This window comes from Brachyhypopomus gauderio, chromosome 17 (genome assembly GCF_052324685.1).
Source record: "Brachyhypopomus gauderio isolate BG-103 chromosome 17, BGAUD_0.2, whole genome shotgun sequence".
NCBI lineage: Eukaryota > Metazoa > Chordata > Actinopteri > Gymnotiformes > Hypopomidae > Brachyhypopomus > Brachyhypopomus gauderio.
Genome location: NC_135227.1, coordinates 7,073,446 through 7,100,610, shown reverse-complemented (window position 1 = coordinate 7,100,610; position 27,165 = coordinate 7,073,446). Strand labels below are relative to the sequence as shown.

At 45.2% G+C, this 27,165-nt stretch overlaps 1 protein-coding gene across 1 annotated transcript in view; it reads left to right on the top strand.

The window, feature by feature from the left end:
• Positions 1-26,868, top strand: part of pxdn (peroxidasin) — a 38,149-nt gene extending 11,281 nt beyond the window's left edge. The window contains exons 4-23 of the mRNA XM_076979000.1: positions 1,843-1,914; positions 3,087-3,158; positions 4,512-4,583; positions 5,161-5,330; positions 6,913-7,030; positions 11,752-11,921; positions 12,347-12,619; positions 13,148-13,264; positions 13,486-13,644; positions 15,280-15,392; positions 15,555-15,711; positions 16,170-16,278; positions 17,600-17,757; positions 18,306-19,812; positions 19,903-20,037; positions 20,132-20,340; positions 21,792-21,906; positions 22,486-22,615; positions 23,488-23,601; positions 24,552-26,868. Coding sequence (XP_076835115.1) covers positions 1,843-1,914; positions 3,087-3,158; positions 4,512-4,583; positions 5,161-5,330; positions 6,913-7,030; positions 11,752-11,921; positions 12,347-12,619; positions 13,148-13,264; positions 13,486-13,644; positions 15,280-15,392; positions 15,555-15,711; positions 16,170-16,278; positions 17,600-17,757; positions 18,306-19,812; positions 19,903-20,037; positions 20,132-20,340; positions 21,792-21,906; positions 22,486-22,615; positions 23,488-23,601; positions 24,552-24,686 — 4,105 coding nt within the window. The 3' untranslated portion in view covers positions 24,687-26,868. The remainder of the gene's footprint in view (positions 1-1,842; positions 1,915-3,086; positions 3,159-4,511; positions 4,584-5,160; positions 5,331-6,912; positions 7,031-11,751; positions 11,922-12,346; positions 12,620-13,147; positions 13,265-13,485; positions 13,645-15,279; positions 15,393-15,554; positions 15,712-16,169; positions 16,279-17,599; positions 17,758-18,305; positions 19,813-19,902; positions 20,038-20,131; positions 20,341-21,791; positions 21,907-22,485; positions 22,616-23,487; positions 23,602-24,551) is intronic.
• Positions 26,869-27,165: the final 297 nt, after the last annotated feature.

Here is a 27,165-nt window from a genome sequence, read left to right as displayed (position 1 = left end):
AGATAGAGTGATGATCTCTCAGATCAAAGAACGTGAACGTCTCGCCCAGATGTCACTCTTGGGCAGACGGAGAGTGACTGGGCGTGTCCACCGGTCTGCCCTCAAGGGTCTTGTAATTGCAGTGGTTATTAAACCTGTTACGACTAAGGTTCATTCGTGAGCGTGCAGCTTTGAAAGTCCTAAACTGCAAGCTTCCTCTTCAGCTACTCCTGCGTCATGAGCGTTTTGAAAACAGCGCCAGAAGATGCAAGTTACGAATGACTAGAAGAACCAGAGCCAGCTCGATCATCTCAAGGGCTTTTGTAGCCCACCCCCAAAGTCACATGGTAGTTCACCACCATTTAGTCTATTCACTGTTAGTGAGCTCATCACGTTTAAAGCAGCCATTACAATCCACTCTAGTGTTTGTTGTATTTCACATCTTCCAGTCTGTATGCCAGCACCCAGCTTCAGTGGAGTGGACCAGATAATGGCCGGTCCTACCATGCAGCGTGAATCACAGGCCCGCGCCGAGGCCTGGGGGGTTTGGGCCTGCAGTGGTTTACTCTGCTCTGCAGCTGAGCGGGGAGGAGTTGCCCTAATGCCCACTTCAAAGGGCATGGATGGTGCCCTCATGGAGGGGCTGGAGATTCAAGAACCCGGAGATCAAGGCTATTATTGTTATGTTTGCATGGATAGATAAATTGTATTAGTCCATAGTAAACTTAGAGGTTACTTCCATTTGTGATTTCCAACCTTGTTCTTCAGCAGTAGTTTCATAGTGTGTTTACATTTGATTCTTCTTTGTTGTGGTTGTCGTTTCCCGTTTATTGACTTTGCCATATTAACACATGCTGTAAGTTTATTATGTCATGGGTCAAATTCTTTTCATATTCTGTGTCGATGGTTAGACAAGCATAACTCGAGTGTGTAGTTTTGGATTTACTATGTGGATGACAAAGTTGTTGTTGGCCTCAAAGATGCTCTCCTTAATTTTGTAAGAGCATTTTGATGACTGACAAAAGTCCAGAATCTCGAGAGCTAAGATGGCTCACAGCCTATAAGTTTCACAGCTTATATTTATGCACTAATCTGAGAAATAGTCACTTGAGTTGCCATGACCCCATTCCCCCACTCTTTGGAAGGAATATGCGCTCAATTAATGTTTCCCACAGATGATCTGGTCTGGAGCATTCATGTGTGTGTGTGTGATCACACACCTCTACACTGCATATTCTACTCTGATTTAATGAAGCAAGACCTTTCAGTCCTAGACCCCACCTTAGACCTTAGATTCATATACCCAACCTTAGACCTTCCACTCTTAAACCCCCTGACATTACTTTATATTTAATAGTTATGTGTATATGACCCCCTGCTCGCAGTGCCTCTGTATTTATGAACTGTGAAAGTTACCGTAGAAACTTTTAATGTTGTCTGTACAACGGCGACTGCTGCACAATATATAAGTGCAGCCACAAAACCAAATCTGTGCCGTTTCTGATCTCGTTAGTGAAATGCTTTTTATCAGCTGCCAACACTGCTCCTAATTGCAACAGAATATACACAATAAACACAGGAGCAGCTGCGGTCTTCTTTCGGCGTGCATACACTTTACACAATTTCCTACAATAAAACACAATATGAGCAGAGACGGCGACACACTTCAGTAGCTGCACATGTGCCTCATTTCTCAACGTCTGATTTCTGGCTTATTAGATGTGCTGCTTCTTACTAGGTGCAACTGTGGCCATTTTTATTTAAGTAATAAAGTGCAGATTTTTCTTCATGCTGAATATGAAGTGTTCTGTGAAAAATAGTGTGTGTGGTGTTTCTAATGGACTTTATTATTTCTTCTTGCAGCTATCTCTACAAGAATGAAATCCAGGCCATAGACAAGCAGGCGTTTAAGGGGCTGGTCTCTCTGGAACAGCTGTAAGTGTCTCCCTTCCTCCTTCCTGTTCATGTCATGATAACTCAACCTTTGTAAATTTACCTCCTTTCATAGGTTATTGCTTCTAAAGGAAGTTCTTGCATTTACTAAATGAGCTTTCATGGCTCCCCCAGCCTGTTCTGCAGATATGTTCAATATTGACGAGCCGCGCAGTCTGTGCTAGTTTAAGCTTGATTCAAACGGTAGCGTAAACCTGGTTGAAGATGAGCCCGCATTAGTTTTGTTAGTGACCTAATACAGAAATCCAAAAAATTCTAAAAGTTCACAAGCTTTTCTCAGAAATGTATTGAACCAAAGAAAGCTAACATGCTAACTGCACAGCGTTTACATAGTGTTTCAGTGCGGATCATGATGGAGGTGTTTTGATTTGAACAGCCAGGCCATGTGTCTAACAGGAAGTCTGAAGCCCTGCTCTCGTGTTCAGGACGGAGTGCGCTGAAGGCGATGGCCGCAAACGTGCAGAACACACCTCTTTAGCTCATTTTCAGCCGAGTTTGGTTTGATGGCAAATAGCAACACAGACCACATGTAAAATGTGGTCAGTCTGTTGAATTCTCCTTCATACATGAAGAAGAACCTGATGTAACCATGATCATCTGGTGTAGCTTGAGTTAACCACAACCACCAACAGCACCTTTTTTTTCTTTCTTTTTTAACCAATTAGTTTAACTTGCAGACTGACTCCGAATAAGCGGTCTTGATAAGAAATCCGGCTGAACTCATACTGGTTGCCAGACTACAATAACAAATCACCGACCTGGCAAATTCTGTATATTTTAGGGAAACTGCTCTCCCTCATGGGTGTGTGTGATGATTGTTTCAGTCAATACACTTGGCTGAACTCTGCGTGGTTTGTCCTTACACAGCTCCCATGAGCAGACATGTTCAGGATCAGGAGAGATGACCATGTGTGGACCCTGCCGGTCCTCTCGTGTGGAGATAACTGTTTATCAACATTTCAGACATCTGTGTTTTCTGCATGTCTGCACCTGATATAATTAAAATGCTTTTCAAACGTTTTAAAAGCAGTAGAAGTCTCATCTAGGACATTAAGACTTGTTGAGAAAAGACTACACTAGTGCTGATTTTGTTTGTGACATTTATGACCTTAATATTATGCCCAGCATTTATACAGGCTGTGTTTATCCTGCAGATATCTCCACTTTAACAACATCGAAGTACTGGAGTCTGAGTCCTTCTCCCATTTGCCGAAGCTCGAACGACTGTAAGTCCTTCCAGGATGTCGCCTCCCTGAACGTTCACAATGGCCTTTTTCAAAAAGCTGAAGGGCTTCCGGAATGAAGATCAAAACAACAGTATTAATGCACAAGTGTGAGCTAGTCCTCTGTAGTCTGTTCAGGAGAATAATAGCAATTGAGTTTGTTAGAAAGGGGGGGGGGGGGGGGGGGCGATGTCCCTAAAGCGTGGAATGTCTCCGTCAAGACACTGAAGTGTTTCAGTTTATTATGAGACTGCCCTGGAATGGCCTCTTATTTGTTCTCAGATTCCTGTGACAGGTCCCTCGTGATTGCTTGGATTCAAAAGCTGACCTCCCCACCCCCTCCTCCCAAACCCCCTCCCCCCCAAATAATCACGATTGGTTGATTTCAGTCAGCCTGTGGTGCCATGGAGACAGCTGCAGGCCTGGAAGCAGCCGTCTGGCACTGGGTCATTTTTCCAAAGCTCTCCTTCACTGTCTTCTGCATTTTTGTGTTCCATCTCTGGAAGACATGGCGATCTGTGTACACCAGTTTGTAGCATACAAAAGATAGGTTGTCTGTGTTTCATGAATCACCAGCTATCTTCTGGACTTCTGGATGAAAGATTAACTGGGTCTCAAGCTTGGGTTGTCCACAATTATACGAGTCAGAGCTGCTAACACTTCACAGCGAACAATGCATATGGTAGGAAAGGAATGGGGGAGTCACCTGGGTTTGCACAAAGAGGTGAGCACCTACATGATGGGCTTCTGCTAGAACTGAAAACTCAGCATAAGGACTTGACACAAGGGTTAGGATGGAGCTGATTGGGCGAATGTGGGTTAGCGTGTGCAAGGCGATTTGGCCAGCTGGAAAACAGGAAGTGCTTGGTCTCAACCAGCGCTTAATGGAAGATGGTCCTGTTCCTCATGTAGCACAGAGTATCGTCATCTGTGGTGACGGATGAAGCTTGGTGAAGATTGGTATAGAGTGATGGGGTTTGTTACACAGACTCTGTGAAGGAATCCATATTTCTTCCTGTGCAAAAAAATAAAAAAAGGTGTCATAGTCCCCAAAGACCATATGGTCATCCCAGCTGAGTTTAGACCACTTGCCATTTGAATTTCAGAGGAAGTTCAGTGATGTCCTCTGTGACACTAATGTGCACTCGGAATGTGAGACAAATACTTGGATTTATTTATGATGTAAAAGAACGTTAATAAGTTCTAGTCACAAGAGAGGTACCTTTTGTACATTAATGGTATTGTCTGAATACATAGTACTTTGGAAAAAATGTGTCTAATACTATCAGACAGAATAAACATTTGTTTTCTATTGCCCACTGTGTATTCAACTGATATAATACTTTTCCTTTGCAGGTTTTTGCACAACAACAGGATAACACACCTGGTGCTAGGAACCTTCTCCCATCTGCAGTCCATGAAGAGACTGTGAGTGCTTAGAGCTGAAATTACCGTTTGGCCACAAATCAGAGAGCGTGAGAGTCCACAGTGTTCTGTGCGTTCTTTTAACCCGATCGTTAAGCTTGGGTATAAACTCACTGCCTAAAAGTCAATGATAGACCAAGCCTTTATATCTCAGAGAACTGGACATAATCCATCTGTCCCCTGTTGAGGTAGAGTCATTCTCGTAAGGAAAGTTCTTGGTAAAGAATGGAAGTTGTTAAACAGAATGAAATCCTGTTATTAGGGGTTTTTATCCAAAGCCTGGAGAGCCATCCAGGAGAGATTCACCGTATTAAATGGTGATTTTCATTCTTGGAAATCTATGGAAAACTGATTCACCCTTTGTTGGCTTATCAAAGTCCAGATGTAATCTTCATTATTGTAATAAAACATTCTGTTTAAGGAGTAGTTCTAAAACCTAAAACATGCAATATGTTCACCATTATCAGTTAGTAAACTGAAGTAGTCCTGGTTTGTTAACTACTACTGTTAACCTTGCTGACGGGAGCTTTAATGAAGTGTGTTTCTGCATATTTGTGTGTGCGTGCGCGTGGGTATGCAGACGTCTGGACTCCAACCCTCTGAACTGTGACTGTGAGCTGTTGTGGCTGGCTGACCTGCTGAAGCAGTACTCCGAGTCGGGCAATGCCCAGGCCGCCGCCACCTGTGAACATCCCAGCCGCCTGCAGGGGCGCTCGGTGGCCACCCTCACTGCCCAGGAGCTCAACTGTGGTTAGGACACACACACACACACACACACATGCGCGCGCACACACACATCTGAGGACACCAGCAGCACACTTTCACAGTATAGTATGAGGACTGCAGTATATCAGTACATTAGAAGCACTGTTCTATAGTATGTGCTTCTGTATACAAGCAAATTACATGTAGCATATCGACCTCAGAAATCTCTCCTATGGCAGCTGTGCAGAGTACCACATCCTCCATCACCTCCAATCTTCAGAAGATCCGTTGAAGATCTCGAAGTGTTCGAGTTGCCTTTGCGGTGCAACAGATGCCGTTATGGTTTAGTGGGGGTGGGAGAATGGAGTCTCCAGACGTACTGCTGGTGTGTTTCTCCTCCTACTCATCGACTGCTCTGCCAGAGTGAGTAGTGGGTGAAATGCAACTCCCCAAGTCCCAGGCATCTGGTAGGCACATAGAGGTCAAATCTACTGGGCCTTGTGTGGAGTCGAGACCACAGCAAAGCGGCCCAGACATTAAACTACCTCGTATCGGGTATCAAGTGGTGCGGCTTTTTCCTGCACCACAGAAACGAAGCATTTTTTTTTCTTATTTCTGTGACAAAAAAAAACCCCTGAAGCTTTCATGCACCTTCCAAGTATGTGAACGCACGTGAGTCATATTCAGAAACCCTCACTAATCGTCTATTTGCTTCAAGGGACCCGCAAGCCTCTGTAGCCGACTTGCCCGTGCTTGTCTGTGTAATCTGTCCCCTAATGTTTCAGTGGACTTCCACAGTGGAATGTCTCTCACTGCCCTGCCCCCCAACACACACACACACACACACGAACAAAACATACTGAGCCACAGCAGCTGTGAGAAGGCACTGTGGCTCCGTGTGGCTCTGTCAGCCCAGCTGACAGTGGGGCCAGTGCTTGGAGCATGACTGGTGGACACAACCAGGGTCGGGCTGAGGTCCCACACTACTAAAGCAAGCACCTGCTGTGTGATCCTGGAGCCCGCATGGGGGGCACTGCAGGATGGCAGAGAGGAGACTGGTTCGTGCAGGTGGACTTATGAATGCAAATACTTGTGGGGGGGGATAGAAATACGTCATTGTTGGACACTGTAAAATGGGGAATTGAATAGCTCTCCCTCTCGCTCTCCTCAGAATTTCCAGACAATGACTTGGAAGGGGTTCAGTAACACACATGACCACTTGGCTTTCAGATGTTGCTAATTAACATTTGCAAGAAAAACAGTTGCAACTGTTCTGGGTTGTTTCAGACATGCTGTAATAATGTGATGGCCTAAGTCATGGGCAGACATGAGAAAAGCGGGTGTGCTTGGGACACGGGGCCTGTCGGCGCGCCTGCAGGCTTTATTTATGCGGTGTTGCGCCAAGACGTTGTGGCCCATTCTGCCAGAATTGCAGCAGATAAGGGAGTTCTGTCCCTCCAGCACACACGTCACCCACCAGCCAGCTGTCTCCAGAGCACAGCCGCCCCGAGGCCACCTAAACATTCCTTCTGTCTCCTTTGTTCTCTGACCGTCCTCTTCCTACTCTTCTCTCTCTGGACCCCTTCATACCTACACCTCCCCACGCTGGGCGTGGCACTGCTTTTAGAGATGCCCAGGATTACATCCGAGCCGCAGGACGTGGACGTGACGTCTGGGAACACGGTTTACTTCACGTGCAGGGCAGAGGGCAACCCCAAGCCACAGATCATCTGGCTGAGGAACAAGTGAGAGACACTTTTGTTTCATTAACATCTTAAAAAAATAAAATACAGTCAAAAAGAAGTAAATTTGAAACTTTTATGCAGACCAACTTGCACAAACACCCCTCAAATAACACACCCCGAAAAAAGCAAAACAATATCAAAAGCAGCATTAAAGGCTGCACCAAACCCCACAAAGAGAAAAAAAAAAAAATGAACTAGCGAACAAAAACCTATGCTCGTCCTTCCAAAGAAGCGTGCCGCAGGTCACTACGAAAAGGGGCTTCCAATTAAACTAAACTAGCCTTAACTAACTACCTAACTGGGACGTGCTCCTATAGAATGACACGTAAATGCCATTGCCCGAGTCGGAAAAAAAGAAGAAAAAGAAAAAAGGAAGGATTGAACTTCCATCATCGGCGCCAGAACAGTGTATAATTTTTTTATAAAAGTGTATAATTTTTTCTTTTTGACTGTAAAAGGTACATTAACGAACACGGATATGGAGTACATTATTTAAAGGTTCCACTTGAACGTATATTTGTATATGTCAGGGAAGTATAGTAATATTGGAACTACAGAGCTCTCTGTTAGAGTAGTCACATGGAACGTTAGAGGTTTGAATGGCCCAGTGAAACGATCTAGAGTTTTCCAACATATGAAAATGTTAAAGGCAGACATAGCATTCCTTCAAGAAACGCATTTGAGTGTAAAGGACCATATTAGACTTCGAAAACCATGGATAGGACAGATATTTCATTCATCTTTCAACACTAAATCTAGGGGTACTGCCATTTTAATCTCTAAAAAATTAACTTTATATCGGAAAATATTATATCAGATAAAAGTGGACGCTACATAATTGTTACGGGAAAACTGTCTCACATACCTATTGTCATGGTTAATGTTTATGCCCCGAACTGGGACGACGCTCAGTTTATAACTAAACTTTTGTCTTCTATCCCCAGTCTGGACACCCATCTCCTTATTTTTGGAGGGGACTTAAACTGTATTATCAACCCACAGCTTGATCGATCCCAACCTGCTTCTACCAACCTTTCCAAAATGGCTAAAATACTCAAATCGTTTATGAGCGACTGCGGCTGTGTGGACCCATGGCGATTCTTTAATCCAAGCTCCAAAATGTATTCTTATTATTCCCACGTCCATCAAGTGTTTTCAAGAATTGATTACTTTTTCTTAGACAAAGCCTTATTATCTAATGTAAAGGCTTCAGAATATTCTGACATAGCCATCTCAGATCACTCACCCTTGACTCTCGATCTCTCCTTTCCAATCAAGCGGCTAAATGATCGATCATGGAAATTTAACACGTTGCTCCTCTCGGATAGGGAGTTCGGTGAATCCATTACAACATCCATTGACGACTTTCTACACACAAACAAGTCCAACTCAGTTACCCCCTCTTTGCTCTGGGAAACTCTTAAAGCGGTACTCAGAGGAAAGATCATTTCTTACAGCGCTTTTAGAAATAAACAGCGACTAAAGTCACAGTTAGAATTGGTTAACAAATTGCTGGACATCGACAAGCAACGGGCAGTTCAAGACACCCCTGAACTTTATAAGAAAAGGATCAACATTCAATCTCAATTTGATTTACTTACAACTAACAAAGCTGAGCATGGTATACTACGCTCAAAAAGCACTTTTTACGAACATGGAGATAAGGCAGGCCGTCTTCTCGCTAACCAACTCAAACGTCAGGCAGCATCGCGGCTGATTTCACAAATTCTTAACCAGTCAGGGCAGCTCACAATGTGTCCTTCAGAAATAAATGACGCATTCGTAGCTTATTATCGCAATCTCTATACGTCTGAATTCCCCCAGAAGTTGAATTTGGTTGAAATGGAAAAGTTCCTGGGAAGGCTAGAAATTCCAAAAATAGACCAGGACACTCTCAAATACCTCGAGTCGCCACTAACAATTGAAGAAATTGTAAGAAGTATTACCTCAATGCCTAAGGGCAAAGCACCAGGACCAGATGGTTTTCCTATTGAGTTTTATAAAAGATTTGTGAAACAGCTAGCCCCACTTCTTCTTGATATGTTTAACGAGTCTTTGCTAAGTGGGACTCTCCCTCCTACACTAACACAAGCTTCAATCTCTCTTATATTGAAGAAAGACAAAGACCCGACAGAGTGTGGGAGTTACCGTCCAATTTCCCTTTTGAACGTCGATATAAAGATTTTATCTAAAATACTTAGTAAGCGTCTCGAATCTGTCATGCCATCTATAATAGCTGAAGATCAAACCGGTTTCATTAAGGGACGTCAGTTATCTTCTAACATACGACGTCTGCTTAATATCGTACTTTCCCAATCTTCCTCTTCACTTCCAGAAGTGGTGATCTCATTGGACGCTGAAAAAGCATTCGACAGAGTTGAATGGATTTATTTATTCTCAACTTTAGAGAAATTTGGTTTTGGCAGAACATTTATTTCCTGGATTCGTCTTCTGTACAATGCCCCTCAGGCTAGAGTGCTCACCAACAACTGCTATTCAGGTTATTTTCCTCTTTCTAGAGGAACGCGCCAGGGCTGCCCTCTTTCACCTCTTTTATTCGCTTTGGTTGTTGAACCTCTCTCTATTGCTCTAAAGTCATCACGCAGCTTGCAAGGTATAATCCGAGCAGGGGCCGAGCACAGAGTCTCCCTCTACGCTGATGATCTTTTATTATACATAACGGATCCTGTGGGCTGTTCTGATCATTTACTAGAGATTCTAGGCAAATTTGGCTCTTTCTCGGGTTACAAACTTAACCTGAGTAAAAGTGAGTGCTTTCCACTCAACTCTGCTGCTAAAAATATCCAACAGGATGAGCTACCTTTTCAGTTATCACCTGGAAATTTTCGATATCTGGGGATAAGTATCCATCACTCTCTTTCAGCACTATGTAAGAATAATTTTGACAAGTTGGTTAATAAAGTCAAGGCAGATCTACAAAGATGGTCTCAGCTCCCGCTCTCTGTAGCGGGTCGAATTCAATCTGTTAACATGAATGTATTACCCAGGTTTCTATTTCTCTTTCAATGCCTACCTGTTTTTTTAACAAAAGCCTTTTTTGCCACGGTGGATAAAATAGTACTGTCTTTTATCTGGGCAGGCAAAACTCCAAAGGTTAAAACAAGTGTACTTCAAGCACCTCGAATCAACGGAGGACTTGGCCTTTTTAATTTAAAGTATTACTACTGGGTGGCAAATATACAGAAGGTTTTATTTTGGCTTCATAAACCCGAACAAGACTGGTGCAAAATGGAAGCATATTCCACTCAGAGCACATGTCTTCCAGCTCTCTTGTGCTCACGTCTTCCGATATCGGCCACGCAATACACGTCAAACCCAGTAGTTCTATCAACAATCAAAATTTGGACACAATTCCGGAGACATTTTAAACTTAGTAATATGTCACTATATGCTCCTTTACTTAACAATCATCTGTTTACCCCTTCTAGGATTGACTCTACCTTTAGCTTATGGAACAGACTGGGCATTTCTCACTTTAAGGATATTTTTTTGGGGGGTGTTTTCCCCAGTTTTGAACAACTTTCTATCAAACTTGGCTTGCCCCGTAGTCATTTATTTCGATTCTTTCAGGTTCGTAGCTTTGTCAAACATCACTGCCCAACATTTCCTAATTTGCCTCCTCAAGATTTATTAAATGATGTTTTAAAAGAAACACATAACTTCACAGGTATCATTTCCAGATTGTATAAACACTTATTAATACAGGGGGGGTGTCCTACAGCCAAAGCAAGATCCGCATGGGAAAGGGAATTTGGAAAAACGTTTCAGGATGCCTGGTGGGACAAAGCTGTGTACGAAGTTAATTATCTTTCTTCTTGTGCATATCTTAATTTTATACAGTTCAAGGTTTTACATAGAATGCATTTATGTAAATCAAGATTATCTAAATACAACCCAGGAATGAACCCTATGTGTGACAGATGCTCAGTAGCCGTAGCTGACCTCACTCACATGTTCTGGTCTTGCCCAAAACTTCAAAACTATTGGTTCACTTTTTTTTAAGTGATGTCTGACTCCCTGGGTGTTTCCATAGACCCGTGCCCCTCTATAGCTCTATTTGGAGTCCCATTGAATTATTTAAATTTTTCTGACAATAATTTAAATGTTCTGTCTTTTTCATCTCTAATGGCTCGGAGACGTTTACTCTTACACTGGAAATCTCCATTGCCCCCCTCAGACCTCATGTGGTTATCTGATTTAATGTCTTTTCTAAAACTGGAGAAAATTAAATTCACACTAAAAGGATCAACTCATAAATTTTACCAATCTTGGCAACCTCTTCTTTACTATTTTGACCATTCATCGCTTTGTCTAAAACTAGACTAACTCTTGAGGGCCCCTACCCTTATTCACTTATTTAACTCATCACATTCTGTACCTATCGTACTCATAATCACTTTCACTTTTCAGTGTTATTATTATTAGCATTACTATTAGCATTACATAATTTGTTATTGATTTTTTTTTTTTTTTTTTTTTTACTTTTGACCAACTTGGGTGGGGAGGGGGGTTTACGAGAAAACTGTTTATGAGAAAATGGATGTTAACACCGTTTCTGTCAGTATGTATATTGTAACTTTATACAATGTCCAATAAAAATATGTATAAGAAAAAAATAAATAAAATAAACAAAGAGCCAAGAGTGTTTCTGTCTCCCATTATCTCCTGGACCAATGCATTCTCACCTCCTGCTTTTCCAGCAATGCGTTGAACATGCACGAGGACGCGCGCCTGAACCTTCTGGAGGACGGCACCCTGATGATCCAGGACACCCGGGAGACGGACCAGGGCGTGTACCAGTGCATGGCCAAAAATGTCGCCGGCGAGGTGATGACTGGACGGGTCACCCTGCGCTACTTCGGCACGCCATGTGAGACCTGCTCCCTGTGCCAGACCTCAGCCCAGCTGCTAGTTAAACATGAAGCTCAGGGCTCTTTGACTTTGACACACACACACACACACTTTCTCTCTTTCTCTTTCTTGGTCTTTGTCTCTCTAACTTTGTCTCCCTTTTTCAGCTCTCTCTCTTGTCTGGACACCCCTATATCCACAACCATTATGATCTCAGATCATAATCCAAACCCCTAAATCTACACCCATTATGAACACAGATCGTAATCCAAACCCCTAAATCTACACCCATTATGAACACAGATCGTAATCCAAATCTGAGGATTCCAAGGAGCAACTGCAGTGTACTGTAATGTACATAGTATGTCTGAAATGGCAAAAGTTCAGGTTTCAGTGTTCAGAATTCAGTATTCAGGTGGTCATTGAGTATCCTGTCCTGTGCAGCTCGTCCGAGCTTCATCATCCAGCCTCAGAACACGGAGGTGCTGGTGGGCGAGAGCGTGACCCTGGAGTGCAGCGCAGGAGGTCAGCCCCAGCCCCGCATCGCCTGGACCAGGGGGGATCGCGGCGCCCTGCCCACCGACGCCCGCGTCACCATCACGCCCTCGGGCGGCCTCTACATCCAGCACGTCAACCAGGGCGATGCCGGCCAGTACACCTGCTACGCCAGCAATAACGTGGACACCATCCACGCTACCGCCTACATCATCGTGCAGGGTAAGGGCTCCACAGGTGCCTTGAAATGGAGACCAGGTTCTTCTGATGTGAAAAGAACACATTTTTTTTTCATTTTTATTATTTTTTTCCCAGCTGTTTTCCCAGAACTATTATTCTGTAGAGGCAGCTGGTTTTCACTGGAGTTTTTTTTTTTTTTTCATCAAGAAAGGAAATGTTCTTTTCATCAGTAAAAGCACAATCTCTCCGAACTTGATGAAAAATGCTAAATCTTTATTCCAATAAAGGCAGTAGCAATAAAGTACTGTGAATTTTTTCGTCAAGAAAGAATAATATTGATATTAGTAGTACATAGTAATTAACAACAACTTCTTGTAATATGTGATTTTTGTTAAAGTTTCTCTGAAGTGCTGTGCATCAGTGGGAACACATATGCCAGCAAGATAAAAGAAACAAAACGAAATCAGCAAAGGTTCACTTCTGTTTACTCTCTCACTTCTCAAACTACTGCCGCCTTAGTCTAACTCTGAATCAATGGCACCTGTATGTGTGCGTTCGCCCCCGCCCCAGCTGTTCCGCAGTTCACGGTGACCCCGCAGGACCAGGACGTGCTGGAGGGACACACCGTGGACTTCCCCTGTGAGGCCACAGGGTACCCCCAGCCTGTCATAGCCTGGACACGCGGTGGTGAGAACACTTAAGTGGCCCCATTCCCACTTCACTGCTCTTTTACTGCTCTTAAGCAGTTATGGATATTTATTAGCGAACTGAAAGTTGCATATTTGATTGTAATATTTGCTTTAAGCCTAAAGATGGTAGCACGCCATACGTCCCCATTGAGAGTCAGCAAACACGGTCCTTTGAGGCCAGCCTGATGAAAAGCCCCCCTCCTCCTCCCCTCGTCGCAGGCAGCCCTCTGCCAGCCGACAGGCGGCATGTCGTCCTGTCCACTGGCACCCTTCGGATTGGCCAGGTGGCCCCTCACGACCAGGGTCAATACGAGTGCCAGGCCGTCAGCCCTGTGGGATCAGTGAGAGTCGCCGTGCAGCTTAACATTCAGCAGCGAGGTAAGATACCACCTTAAATCCCACCAGAATTAAGCAGCTCACTTGGTAGGAAGCTTCACTCTACTTGCTAATGTTTACCTGGTGGTCTTCCAGTTGGGTTTCCTAAATGGGGAATCCTGTTTATACCAGTTCTGGGGGCCAGGTGGTGGGAACACACCAGGAATAGTTTTAGGTTAAAACAAACAAAGTTTAGTTAGTAGTCTTCCTTTCGCATTCAGCCCCCAAAGCTGCATTTTTACTCCCCAAATTCTTTCCCATAGTCTAATACGTACCAGCTTACCAACCCCATTAACTGAATAGAGAAATGTTGAAGTCATCCATGCTAATGCACCTTCTAGTCTCCAATAACAAGAAGATAACTTTAGGTCAAACTCGTTGTGCAGATCTTTGTTCCAACTCAACACGGTCTTGGCAAACAGTTACACCCTGCCTTCTACTCATACATATTCACTCATGCATATTCATAGATTAAAGTTTCATGTCCAGAAGTGAAGGTCTCTCATGCACTTGAGGGGAAATACACCTTCCAATGTTTATGGTAAAGTATAAAACAGATCTATGGGAAATGCACAAGACTGACCTAAAACTGTTACCTAATTGCTGCTCTCAAACTGTTCCTGGTTTCCCACACATCTGATCAGAACCGATAAAGCTCCCAGCTGTGCCATGTGCCGCTTTGTTAGGAAACGTTAACCTAAAACATGGCCAAACCTCTGGACAACCCCCCACATAAGCGTGCCAAGGGCCCAGCACTTTGAAAGGAATATATAGAATGTCACTTGAACCCTTGACCTCTGTATTCCTGAGACCGTTAAAAACGAAGGTTTCGTTTACAGAGCGGACCGAGGAAAAGAACGCTCGCTCCCCGACAGCTGGAGCTCGGCACGGGAGAGTGAGGGGTGTTGATCACTCGCGGGCAGGGGGGCAGGGGGGCAGGGAGTCAACCCTTCCAGCTAATTTGTCGCTTACACACTGGGGAGGGTGCAGTTGTAACAATGCCCCCATAAAGCCTCAATGACAGACATGTGGCAGAGTCACTGTGTGTGTTAAACCACCTCTTAACTAAAATTACAGGGCTGCGTAGCGGCCAGGAAAAGCGCTCGGCTTTGTCATTCCCACATGAGATGATGTATTCTGTGTAGTTGCGGAGTGCTAATACCAAAGTGCCTGAAGCCTAACGCCAGCCTTGTAAACCAGGGCGACGGCTTCGCCCAATTTGGGGTTCCACTCTCCAGACAGGAAGTCCATGTATGGGCAGGGAAGGAGCAAGTTCATTCATATGAATTTGAAGATTATCTTTTTGCTGGTTTGAAGTAGCCAGAAGGGAAAAGTTACATAGAAGGATGAACAGAAAAATCACACACATTTCATAAACATTGTGGTAAAGTTACAGGTTCTTTTTGAATCACATACCAGATGAGATCAGTTCTGCTTAACTGAGGGTGTTCATGAGACTGCACACCTCTTTCAGATTCATTGCATTCTTAGGATCTTACATGTAAGACTGGTAATGGGCCCTATGCCATAGGATGATGTGTCCAGCCCTAACTTGAGTTGCTTTCTTAAAATGTATGCATTTGCTTGCCTGTTTGTTTTGCACTCTGTAATTGTTAACACGTGTTTTTAAATCATCAGTAACGCCTGTTTTCACAAATGCTCCAAGGGACGTGACGGTGGAGTCTGGCACGGACGTTCAGATTCCGTGCAGCGCTCAGGGAGAGCCCACACCTATCGTCACCTGGAACAAGGTGACGGTGCCCCCCCCCCCCCCCTTTCCCCACTGTCCTGGCCCAGTGACCCCCAGTGCTGTAGTGCTCACACACCTCTGCTCTCTTTAACAAGACTCCCCCCCCCCCCCCCCCCCCCCCCCCCCCCCCACCGTCTCTGTGTTTGTGACTCTCTCACTGCAGGATGGTGTTCAGGTCACTGAGAGTGGCAAGTTCCACATCATCCCTGATGGCTATCTGGAGGTGCGCGACGTGGGCCTAGTTGATGGGGGGCGTTACGAGTGTGTGGCTCGTAATTCCATTGGCTACTCCTCGGTTAGCATGGTGCTAACAGTGCAAGGTAGAGTAAGTGCTGACAATGCCTTCCTGACTGCTTCAGACTCCTATCAGCCTCCCTGCTAGTGGCAATTTGACCTGCTGGAAGCATGTTTACATACTGCATTAAGCACATAAAGCTGTGGATTTCAAATTATACTACATTATTTTGAAATTAATGATATTTAAAATAATAAACATTGAGGCTAATCACTGATGTGGTGCTAGCTATGAGGCTAATCACTGATGTGGTGCTAGCTATGAGATGCATCACTCACTGAATTTGACATGTTGAATATTTAAGAGTTCTTTCCTGCTTTCTCTTGTCCTCACTAACTCCTGTGTTGCTGTGTAGACTAGATTCAACATTCTGGATTGTCTATTACAGAGTGGTGATCTCTGCTGTTCCTTGTCTTGCCCGTCCGTAAACACCCAACTCCCCTTCTGTGTTTATGATGGTGGGTTCCTGCCCTCTCTGTGCAGTCCCGCCCGTGAGCCGGGAAGGCGACCCGTTTGTCTCCACCTCTCTTGAAGAAGCCATCCGCAGCGTGGACAGTGCCATAGACTCCACCAGGAGGCGCCTTTTCGACGGGTAAGCCCATGGCCCCAGTTGCAGTCACATGTCACCTAGAGGTTTATTTAAAGAACAGCATTTTCTGTCATGCCAGCGTAAGGTAATGTGTCAGGAATTTAGTGAGTCGTGGCGTGCCTTGGCCTTCGACCCTTCCTGCCGCCATGATTCCTGGCTGATTACTTGAACGGAAGGCTACAGCTCCGACTCCGCCAGCCATGGCCTCGTGTTTTCTGCGTTAGACGCATGCCAGCTTTCACGGGATCATCGACAGAGTTTGTGTGTCTAAGGAAACGTCTGCTTAAGATTTGGTCCCGGGGAAGTAGGGTTGCTAAGCCAACTGGCAAAGTAATGGAAACCCTGAAGTACTGGAGCGATGAAAGCAGGAGTGTCTGTGCAGATGGACAGAATGATCATCACACCACCCTGCCCAACATACCTATAAATGATCATCACACCACCCTGCCCAACATACCTATAAATGATCATTCACACCACCCTGCCCAACATACCTATAAATGATCATTCACACCACCCTGCCCAAAAGACCCATAAAAATCCTGTCGGAGCCTGTGGTGAAATGCTTGTTGGTATTGATTTAGTACCTATAACAAATATTATTTCTGGTGATCTAGATATATGCGAAAGAGCTGCATTTATTTCTAGAGAGGATTCTAGGTAACTGCAAATGAACAGATAAATATTTCAACAAATATTTCAAGCACATCGAATCTTCTGAATCGGAGCACTCCACAGCATAACACTCTTCAAACTGAATAGTTCCAGAACATTGAGGATCTCTGTCTGGCAACTTGGTGTTGTCTGTTGTCTTGGTGATGTCTCTGTATTCTCCAGCTGTAGGGACACTCTGGCAGTGTGTGTGTGAAGCAAAAGCATGCCAAGACCACTTACTTCTAATCAGCACTAATGAATGTGTGCTCATTGACAGGAAAGCTTAATTTAGTGGCAATCTATCACTTGTCACTTACAGGTGTGTGTGTGTGTGTGTGTGTGTGTGTACGTACAGAGGAGTAGTGGTTTGATAGCCACCATTGGCAAAGTGACAAATTATGCCACTGCGTGTTCTTGCACCAGACAGGACAAATGTTGTTCTCTGGATTAGAAAGTACATAAGCGTGCTGGGTGTGATGTCGGAGGCATAAAATAATACTGTCCAAAGCTAATGTCTGAACACGGGAAGCTGGAGTTCTTGCTTAAGTTCGGGTTGTGAATTTCAAGATACTAAGATGACACAAATGCTAATCTGGCTTTGTAATGTGGAGGAATGCACTTCCTGCTTAGTTCCTGTTGAAGTGAGCGTCCTGTCGTACTGTTTGGCTAGCTCCCCCCGCACGCCCGCTGAGCTGCTGGCACTGTTCCGCTACCCACGGGACCCCTACACGGTGGAGCAGGCCAGGGCAGGGGAGATCTTCGAGCAGACCCTCCTCCTCATTCAGAGGCACGTCAACCAGGGACTGATGGTGGACACCAACGGAACAGGTATCACAGATCTTTCCGATCCTTCTTCCACTCTGGAACATGTTTCTTTGCCTTGGGATTTAAAAAGAAACGGCAAAAATGTCTAGTTGTGTTTTAAAGGGCACGGAGTCTGTAGAGGGATTTCAAAACAGGCATTTGGGTTGCTTTGCACTGCCGGGAATAAGTCCCCCTGTTATAGTGACACCAGCCAAGCTCTCGCGGTCACACTGCACACAGAGGAAGCACAGACATTTTTGACCTGTTGCCACTTAACGGCTGGGACTGCATTTAATTAGGTTATCATTTTACATATCATTTCACATCTATCAAATGCAGGTTATGGAAAGGAAAAGAATAAAATATTCTTCATAATCTGAATCAGCACATGAACAAAGTGAACCTTTGTGGGGAGGGTCATCATTAAACTTCAGCTGACCGTTAACATCCAGTTTGGTTTATCGTAAATTTTTCCTTCCTGGAGAGATTTCTGGCTGAAACATTACGTCTCTAATGCATGTAGCAGCTATGGGAAATCTGGCTCATCATTCTTCGTTTTTCTTCATGAACAGCTTTCCGCTACAATGACCTGGTGTCACCGCGCTTCTTGGAGATGATCGCCAACCTGTCCGGCTGCACGGCCCACCGCCGCATCGACAACTGCTCAGATATCTGCTTCCATCAGAAGTATCGCAGCCACGACGGTACCTGCAACAACCTGCAGCACCCCATGTGGGGCGCCTCGCTCACCGCCTTCGAGCGCCTGCTGAAGTCCGTCTACGACAACGGCTTCAACCTGCCGCGCGGCACCGTCGACAGGCAGCACAACGGCCACGCCCTGCCCCTTCCACGCCTGGTCTCCACCACCATGGTGGGCACGGACACCATCACGCCCGACGAGCACTACACCCACATGCTGATGCAGTGGGGCCAGTTCCTGGACCACGACCTGGACTCGACGGTGGTCGCCCTCAGCCAGTCGCGCTTCTCCGACGGGCAGCTGTGCACGGTGGGGTGCACCAACGACCCTCCCTGCTTCCCCATCATGTTCCCGCCGGACGACCCGCGCGGGCGACGCAGCGGGGGGGCGCGCTGCATGTTCTTCGTGCGTTCCAGCCCCGTGTGCGGTAGCGGCATGACCTCGTTGCTCATGAACTCCGTGTATCCACGCGAGCAGATCAACCAACTCACGTCCTACATCGACGCCTCCAACGTGTACGGCAGCTCGCAGCACGAGGCGGAGGAGGTCCGCGACCTGGCCGGCCATCGCGGCCTGCTGCGGCAGGGCATCGTCCAGCGCACGGGCAAGTCCCTGCTGCCCTTCGCTACGGGCCCGCCCACCGAGTGCATGCGCGACGAGAACGAGAGCCCCATCCCGTGCTTCCTGGCGGGTGACCACCGCGCCAACGAACAACTGGCTCTCACCGCCATGCACACGCTATGGCTGCGTGAACACAACCGCATCGCCGGCGAGCTCCTGCGCCTCAACCCGCACTGGGACGGCGACACGATCTACCACGAGGCGCGGAAGATCGTGGGCGCCCAGATGCAGCACATCACCTACAACCACTGGCTGCCGAAGATCCTGGGCCAAGCGGGCTTGAAGCTGCTGGGCGAATATCGCGGTTATGACCCCAACATCAACGCCGGGGTCTTCAACGCCTTCGCCACCGCCGCCTTCCGCTTCGGACACACCCTCATCAATCCCATCCTGTACCGGCTGGACGAGAACTTCCAGCCCATTCAGCAGGGCCACATCCCGCTCCATAAGGCCTTCTTCTCACCCTTCCGGCTGGTGAACGAGGGTGGCATCGACCCCCTCCTGCGCGGCCTGTTCGGCGTGGCGGGCAAGATGCGTGTGCCCACACAGCTACTGAACACGGAGCTGACCGAGCGCCTCTTCTCCATGGCGCACGCCGTGGCCCTCGATCTCGCCGCCATGAACGTCCAGAGGGGGCGTGACCACGGCATCCCCCCCTACAACGACTACAGGGTGTTCTGCAACCTCAGCTCCGCCCAGACGTTTGACGACTTGAGGAACGAGATTCGCAGCCCCACCGTTCGGGAAAAGCTGCAGAGGTAAGTGAAAAACAAGGCCTGTTCAAGATGTTCAACCTGTTCAAGATGGAGTACTTGTGGGTAGTTTACCTCTTTACTGTATGTTTCCAGGCTCTATGGAACGCCCCTGAACATTGATCTGTTCCCCGCACTGATGGCCGAGGACATTGTCCCTGGTAGCAGACTGGGACCCACCCTCATGTGTCTCCTGTCCACCCAGTTTAAACGAGTTAGAGACGGCGACAGGTGAACTTTCTTGACCACTGAATAAATCAAATAAGAAGCATTTGATGCTTCCTTTAGGAGAGATTTCATGTTGGCCTGGTTTGTGTTTGCCAAGGTTCTGGTATGAAAACCCTGGGGTCTTCAGCCCGGCACAGTTGACACAGCTGAAGCAGGCGTCCCTCACCCGGGTGCTGTGTGACAACGGAGACAACATTACCCACGTCCAGCCAGACGTCTTCAGCGTGGCAGAGTTCCCCCACGGCTACGGAAGCTGTGACGACGTCCCCAAGATAGACCTGCGACTGTGGCAGGACTGCTGTGAAGGTATAGTCACCATGGAAACTCCGGAACTCCTCCTTTCTGCATTTTAATGACGGCTGGTTGGGAGTGTTATAGTGTTAACTTACAGAATTTAATGGAAATGGAAATTTTTTAAGTTGTTTAGTTAAAGCCCCATTTTTTTTATTACATTTGACAATATATAATGATCTTAGAATATCTCCAGACAGTGTAGCCAAGCAGTGGTGGTAATGGTATCAGGGCTCCTGTGTCATCTGGTTCTTCCTCTTTTACTGGAGATTTCATCACTGCCAGATTTTTTTTTGCTCTGCACGTAATACCATGTTTGGATTACACTTGTTTAACTTCTTTAAGGGGAAATTAATCTGGGTGTTTAGTATAATGAATGTGTGTGTAAGAATTAGCTTCAATAATAAGTTGTCATAGTTGTATTAAATGACTCATTTCCTTTAGCATATTTAATTTAAGTGTTTAAAGTCCAAGGCTCCTTGTTAAATTTGCCAAATTCTGAGCGTGAGTAATTACAGTTAATTAGCCAATTACTGTAGTGGCTCACAGCTACGGCTCAGCCCTTCCTGGTCTCCTGCAGAGTGCCGCGGCAGCTGATGGCACCATCGGGTTTATTGCCAGATACGTCTTGTGGGACATTTAATATGTGCGAATCTACTTTTCGGTTATAAGTCAGGTGTTGTTTATGCAAACGTTTGAGTTCAAGCTTAAACAGTTTAAGCAAAGGCAGAAACCAAGTATGGGAACTACATACACATTTACATGGTATGATTTAGACAGATGATTGGTGCTATAAAATTGCCATAATTGGTGCTAGAATCAGATGAGTGTTTAACTTGGGCATGGACAGAAATCTTTTGCAATATGTTATGAATATTGTATTAAAAACAAATTAATTCTGTGCGTTTTAATTCAGATGTGTATAATTTTTTGGATGGCTTAGTTTAAGGTTTTTGCGCGTGTTAGTGGTCGCCACTATACTGAGCTAAATACAGGACCTTCTGCTGACAAAAGGCTCTTTCATGTTCCTCTTGTGTAAGTGCCACTATAACCCTGCTCCGTTCAGACACGCTCCTTATATTGCTGTAGCAGGAGGAAGCATTGGCTACGTCCATACAAGCTCTTTGCACATGATGGACAGATCTTATACATGCAGAACACCCATAAAGATCTGAAAATCTTTTGAAGATCTGCACCCAATTATTTCATCGTCTAGCCCCTGATCTGAGTACAGTGTTGCCAACAAAATCCTAAGAAGTAGGAGAGTTCTTTTAAGTTCAGTCAAAAGAGCTCCATCTTTGAGCAAAATATCCGTACTGGCAGTTGGCGTTCTCTACGGGAGGGTTCTGAAATGGTTCTGGGTTGTTATTGTGGAGAATTGCCATGAGCAGTTTGTCTGATGTTGCATAAGAGTGTTGACTTGTTTTTTGCCTGTTCTAAAAGTACACCTATGTTTAAACCCACAGACTGCCGCACCAAAGGTCAGTTCAATGCCCTGTCCTACCACTTTAGAGGTCGCAGGTCAGTGGATCATAGCTACACAGAAGAAAAACCCTCTAAGAATCTCAAGGACAATTACAGGTAAATTTCAGAGCTTTAGCTCCAGGTAATGTACCTCATGTGTTCTCGCAGATCAATTACTACAGAAAGTCACAGGTTCACTTCCCAGCACGCAAATGAAGAAATAGATGTATGCAACATATGTAACATTATTAGGTTTATTATTAGTTTAGACCTCCTGTGAGGTATTACTGTGAGGTATTCCTGCCTGATTACTGGCCGATAGCTCTCCTGTTCTCTAAATGAGCTTCACATAGTGGAGAATTCAGGCACTACATCGGTACCCGGAGAAGAAAGTCAGAGCTTGTTTTTTCAGTCATATCCAGTTTACAAGTGGCTTCCTTATGATCCGCCTCAGTTGTTTGCCTTGAGTGAGGCAGGGTGCTGATTATCCCCAAGATCATCTGAAGTTTGGTAGAAGAGCCTTCGGTAGTGTATACAGCTCCTAAACAGTCCAGCCCAGTGTTTACAAATCATTAGGTATAAGTTTTGACATAAAGCACTTTGAGATTCTGGGACTCCAGTGAAAGATGTTTTTGTTGTTGTTATACAACATCTGTAGTTCTAGCTGCTAAAATGAATATATGTTTTTTTTTTCAGCTATGTTAATGATGACAGCACCACTGTGAATGTAACTCTCTCACCAAAGTCGAGTACTGAATCCTCCCTGAATGAGTTCCAGGAGTTCGTTGTGGACATGCAGAAGACCATCTCTAGTTTACGAAAGCAGGTGAGTCTGGACCAGCTGTCCCATAGCAGGAGTCGAAGTCAAATTGATTTATATAGCGCTTTTTACAACACATGTTGTCACAAAGCAGCTTTACAATCGTATGGGTCCAGATCCCTAATGAGCAAGCCAAAGGCAACAGTGGCGAGGAAAAATCCATATTTGTGCAAGGCGCATATCCATATTTGTATTAGTTGTGCTAATTGTGCTAAAAACCTTCCTGCTTGAGCTGCGTCCTGCACGTCGAGACCTAAATCCTGATTTCCCAGGCCTCTTTCTGCACAACATCAAGTATATGATGCTAGAAAACCATGCTAATTTAGAATTGCGTCATCGCTGAATGCTCTAGAGCCGATGTCAAAGGTGCTGTTTGAACGGTAATATTATATCCATATCTGTATCCGATAATACACATTTACGAAGTTTAAACCGAGTTGGTCAGTGCTGTAGGCAAATCTACATTCCAAACACATGGCTTCAATTAAGGCATCAGCATAGCAAGAGATGTAATACATCTGTATTGAAGCCTAAAGCATCAGCAACTAGGGACTTCCGAAACATTATTTTTTACAACATTTTAGAACATTTTGAACATTTTTTTGAAACATTTATTATTTAGCCTTTTAACCAAGGACATATACAGATGTGCTGTAACCCTAGCTCCTCTGTCACTTCAGCTTGGACCCAGGGAAATTACCTGCAGTGGTCTTTTCTGCTTTGAGCACCAGTAACTCGAGCACAAATAACATCTGATTCGGTCAGCACCGCTCTGCTGTAAAACAGAGCCTGGTGTCCCCAGCTCTGATCCTGCGACCGGGTCCGAATCAGGAGGACATGGTGAGGTAGCAGGTTTCACGTTAACTTCTCTCCCGCAGATCCAGAGACTGGAAGGCCGTCTGAGCGAGACGGGCTGCACTGACGAGGACGGCCGACAGCGGGTGGATGGTGCGAGCTGGAGGAAGGACTCCTGCACTACCTGCAAGTGTAAAGTACGTAGAGTATGACCTCACCACTCCTCTCAGAACCCAGCCAGGACCGGTCTGCTTCAACTAATGGGCTTAACTAAGCCAGGTCTGCTTCAACTGGTGGTCTTAACTAAGCCAGGTCTGCTTCAACTGGTGGTCTTAACTAAGCCAGGTCTGCTTCAACTGGTGGTCTTAACTAAGCCAGGTCTGCTTCAACTGGTGGGCTTAACCACACCAGGTCTGCATCAGCTGGTGGGCTTTACAAATGAAGTCTTTCAGGAAAGTAGTGGACACCATTGTGACATTAGACAAATCAAATACCAGACATTTCCAGATTTACAAATGTGCACCATGCTTAAAAGATGTTGTTTGGCATGTATTTGAAACACACTCATCCTTCCTCAAATTGGTTGGATGATACCATTTCAGTAAGGCTTTTTGTTGCATGGATTCTGAGGCACAAACAGATGTCATAAATCAGTAGTGACTCAACCAGCATGAAAAATGAGTAAATAAATAAATGGGTGTCCCCTCCTCTGAGAGACACGGTAGTCCCTTGTGCCTGTCTTCTCTGAGCTTGTCTTTTCTCAGACAGACCAAATGCCCCTTGGCGTAGTGGTGTTTTTATCTGCCTGTGCGTGTGCCAGCCTCACACTGGCATGTTGTGTGATGTGGGCTGGGTAGCTGCCTTCTCCCTGTCTGACACACACTCTCCCTTCTGCTCTCTGCTCCTGGCGAGGAGTGACATTCTTCTCAGCTGGTGCCCAAGCGATTCTTCACCTTTTCCCTTATCAGTTTCTCCCTGAATAACTCTCATCTTTATCTCATCACCAAGACAAGCAGCAGTTTTGTCTGGCTTTACTTTCCTAACCTCTCAGGAATTTCAGTGAAGAATGCAATGGAGCGTAATGACTGGGAAAAGACTCGCGTTAAGTTTCATCTGTCTTCTCCCCCACAACACTCCCTTTCTCCAGGAGGCCCAGGTGACGTGCTTCGTGGAGAGGTGTCCCCTGCCCGCATGTACGAACCCTGTGACACTGAAAGGGGCCTGCTGTCCCGTGTGCCTCGACCAGCCATCGAAACGGCAGGGCACATCACAGCACGTATAACCTCAGGACCCCCCCACGCAGGCATCTTCTAGAAACCCGACCGACACGGGCTAGCCCAAGCAGCCCGCTGTGTGCTAACACCACATTTTTCTTTTACATTTTTTTTTTTTTCTCCTGGTTCACCAGACACGGTTTCTGAACGCAGAGAAGGTGCCACATTATCAGTCATTACAGTAACGGATGAATGAACGGATGAACAGGGAACGCTTAGAGGACGCCCCACTCCTCCAACGGGCCTGACCGGAGGGACCAGAGACCTTTAGAGACCAGCAGTGTTGGCCTGACAGATACTACCCTAATGCATGCACTGAAGAGGAGAGGATTACAATGGATGCTACAGATAAACCGTTATCAGCCATGTAGTATCTAAAAGGCGTTCTCAGGTTGGTGATGCCAGATGAATGGTGCTACTTCCTTCACATTAGTGACACACACCTAGTTTATTCATCCTTAAAAGTATTGTTTTTGTACCTTTTTTCGATGTTTGCTTTTACACATCAAGCAATGTTATTTACACTCATTATGTTCCTTTTTGAGCGTGTTCCTGATTTTATAACTACTCAGAAGACATTTTATATGAAAATAAAGATTGAATGAGTTACTCCAGCTTTTATTATAAGGATTATGGTGGTGCTCTATATCATTTACTGAATATATACATATTACACACAGCACCCTCATTGTATCAGCCTCTTGTATGTGAAGATAATGTGAATGTCTTATGGGGAGAAATATGTAATTGAAGAAAGTCTACTGATCACCAATGTTCATTTTCAGAAAACATGGCATATTCTGGTTGACATCAGGCATTTGTCCCTGGCAATAAACCAATTTTCGCAGGGCATAAGGTCTGGCAGGTGAAGTGAAGATCTATTCAGGGCCCATTGGTGGCCAGTTGAACCTACACCTTTTTCTGACCAAAAAATAAAAAAAATTGGCTTCAGACATCTTACTGTTCTGTCCAGCGCAGTATTTCTGGACCGTTCCAGAAAGGTAGTCCAGTGTTGAAAGAATCATGTCCTGTTTGAACAGGCTCTCCCCTCACTGCTAAAGAAGGACATTAACTGTAGAGGGTCTGGTCACCATGCGCTTAGGCGCTCATGTCAGCATTGTTAATTGTCCACAGTTATTTCAGTCATTTGTCATTTCCTTCTGGGCGACACAGCTCCACCACCCTGCCAAACCATGACCACGGAGAGGTCTGTTACAATTCACTAGCGTTCTCCGTTCTCTGAATTTTTTAACATGACCCGTTGGAGTTGCTTTTTAAAGAAATAGTAGGTTATGCAAGAGTATAGCAGCCTGATAGGATGGATCGGGTCTCACATTCCCTTTCTTTTCTCTCTCTCTCTTTAATCGCACACTCTAATCTTGTGTAGCGTGACTTGCAAACATTTCTCAGTGCTCCCCCTCACTGCCATGTCTTTGGATAGTGAGAACATTTGGCTGCGGTCTCCAGAGTGTTCTAGAAGCATGTGAACAACGCTGATGTCATGTTTGTGAGCATGATGCTCTCTGACCTCATAATCAAAGCCATATGGAAGAGGGGGGAGGGGAGATATCAGGAAAAAAAAATTTTTTCTCTTTTTTGTGCAGGAAAAATACTATTTTATAACCTGTAAAAAATATCTGAGAATCTGAGATGTACTAACAGGCACATAAACAGATCACACTCAGTTAAGTGTGCAGTCCTTCTGATATACCACTGTCTTGCACATTGTTTGTGTACGTTTTCAGTGTTGTTTTAGCGTTTGTTGTGTTGTCTGTGCTCGGCCAGTTTGTGGCATCACTGCAAGGGACGAGCTCATAAGATGTGGAATGTGTGACCAGCGCAGCTTTGCAAGTCCGAAGCTACGCTTTTGTTTACTTCATGTTTGTGTGTTTGGGATTTTTTGTTTGTTTGTTCTTCCTTCAAGCCCCCAACTACTGGGTCAAAAGAGCTGTTCATCTCCAACACTCCAAATAATGTTTCCGCCCTTTTCGCCTGTTCTCTGAACTCTGACCCAATCTGGACCCTTTTTCCATGCATTGCCCCACAAGGCCGATGAAACAGAAACAAGTACTCTTGAGTGATTTGTCTGATATGTTGTATTGTATTTCTGCCAAAGACTGTTTGCACTGTATTATTGTATTCCTCTCAACAGTAATAAAATGAACACACGTCTTATTTGGCATAAAATTAGTTCTTGTACCTGTGAAATATCTAGACACACTTGGATCACTTTGGTCAAAAGTAAATAAAAACAAACCTTCGAACCTTTTATTATAATGCAGGAAGATAAAGTGCAAGAAGTTTTTTTTATTCTTCATTTTTGTTCCATATGAAGTTCGTTGTTTGCACATACACGTGTGTGAAGGAAGGTGTGCCCCCTCTCTATAGTTTAAGTGTTTAAACAGTCTCCACTGTTTAACTGACTTACTTATGAACACGCTCACCCTCTAGAGTCCAGGCAAACTAACTGACTGAACATTATATTAA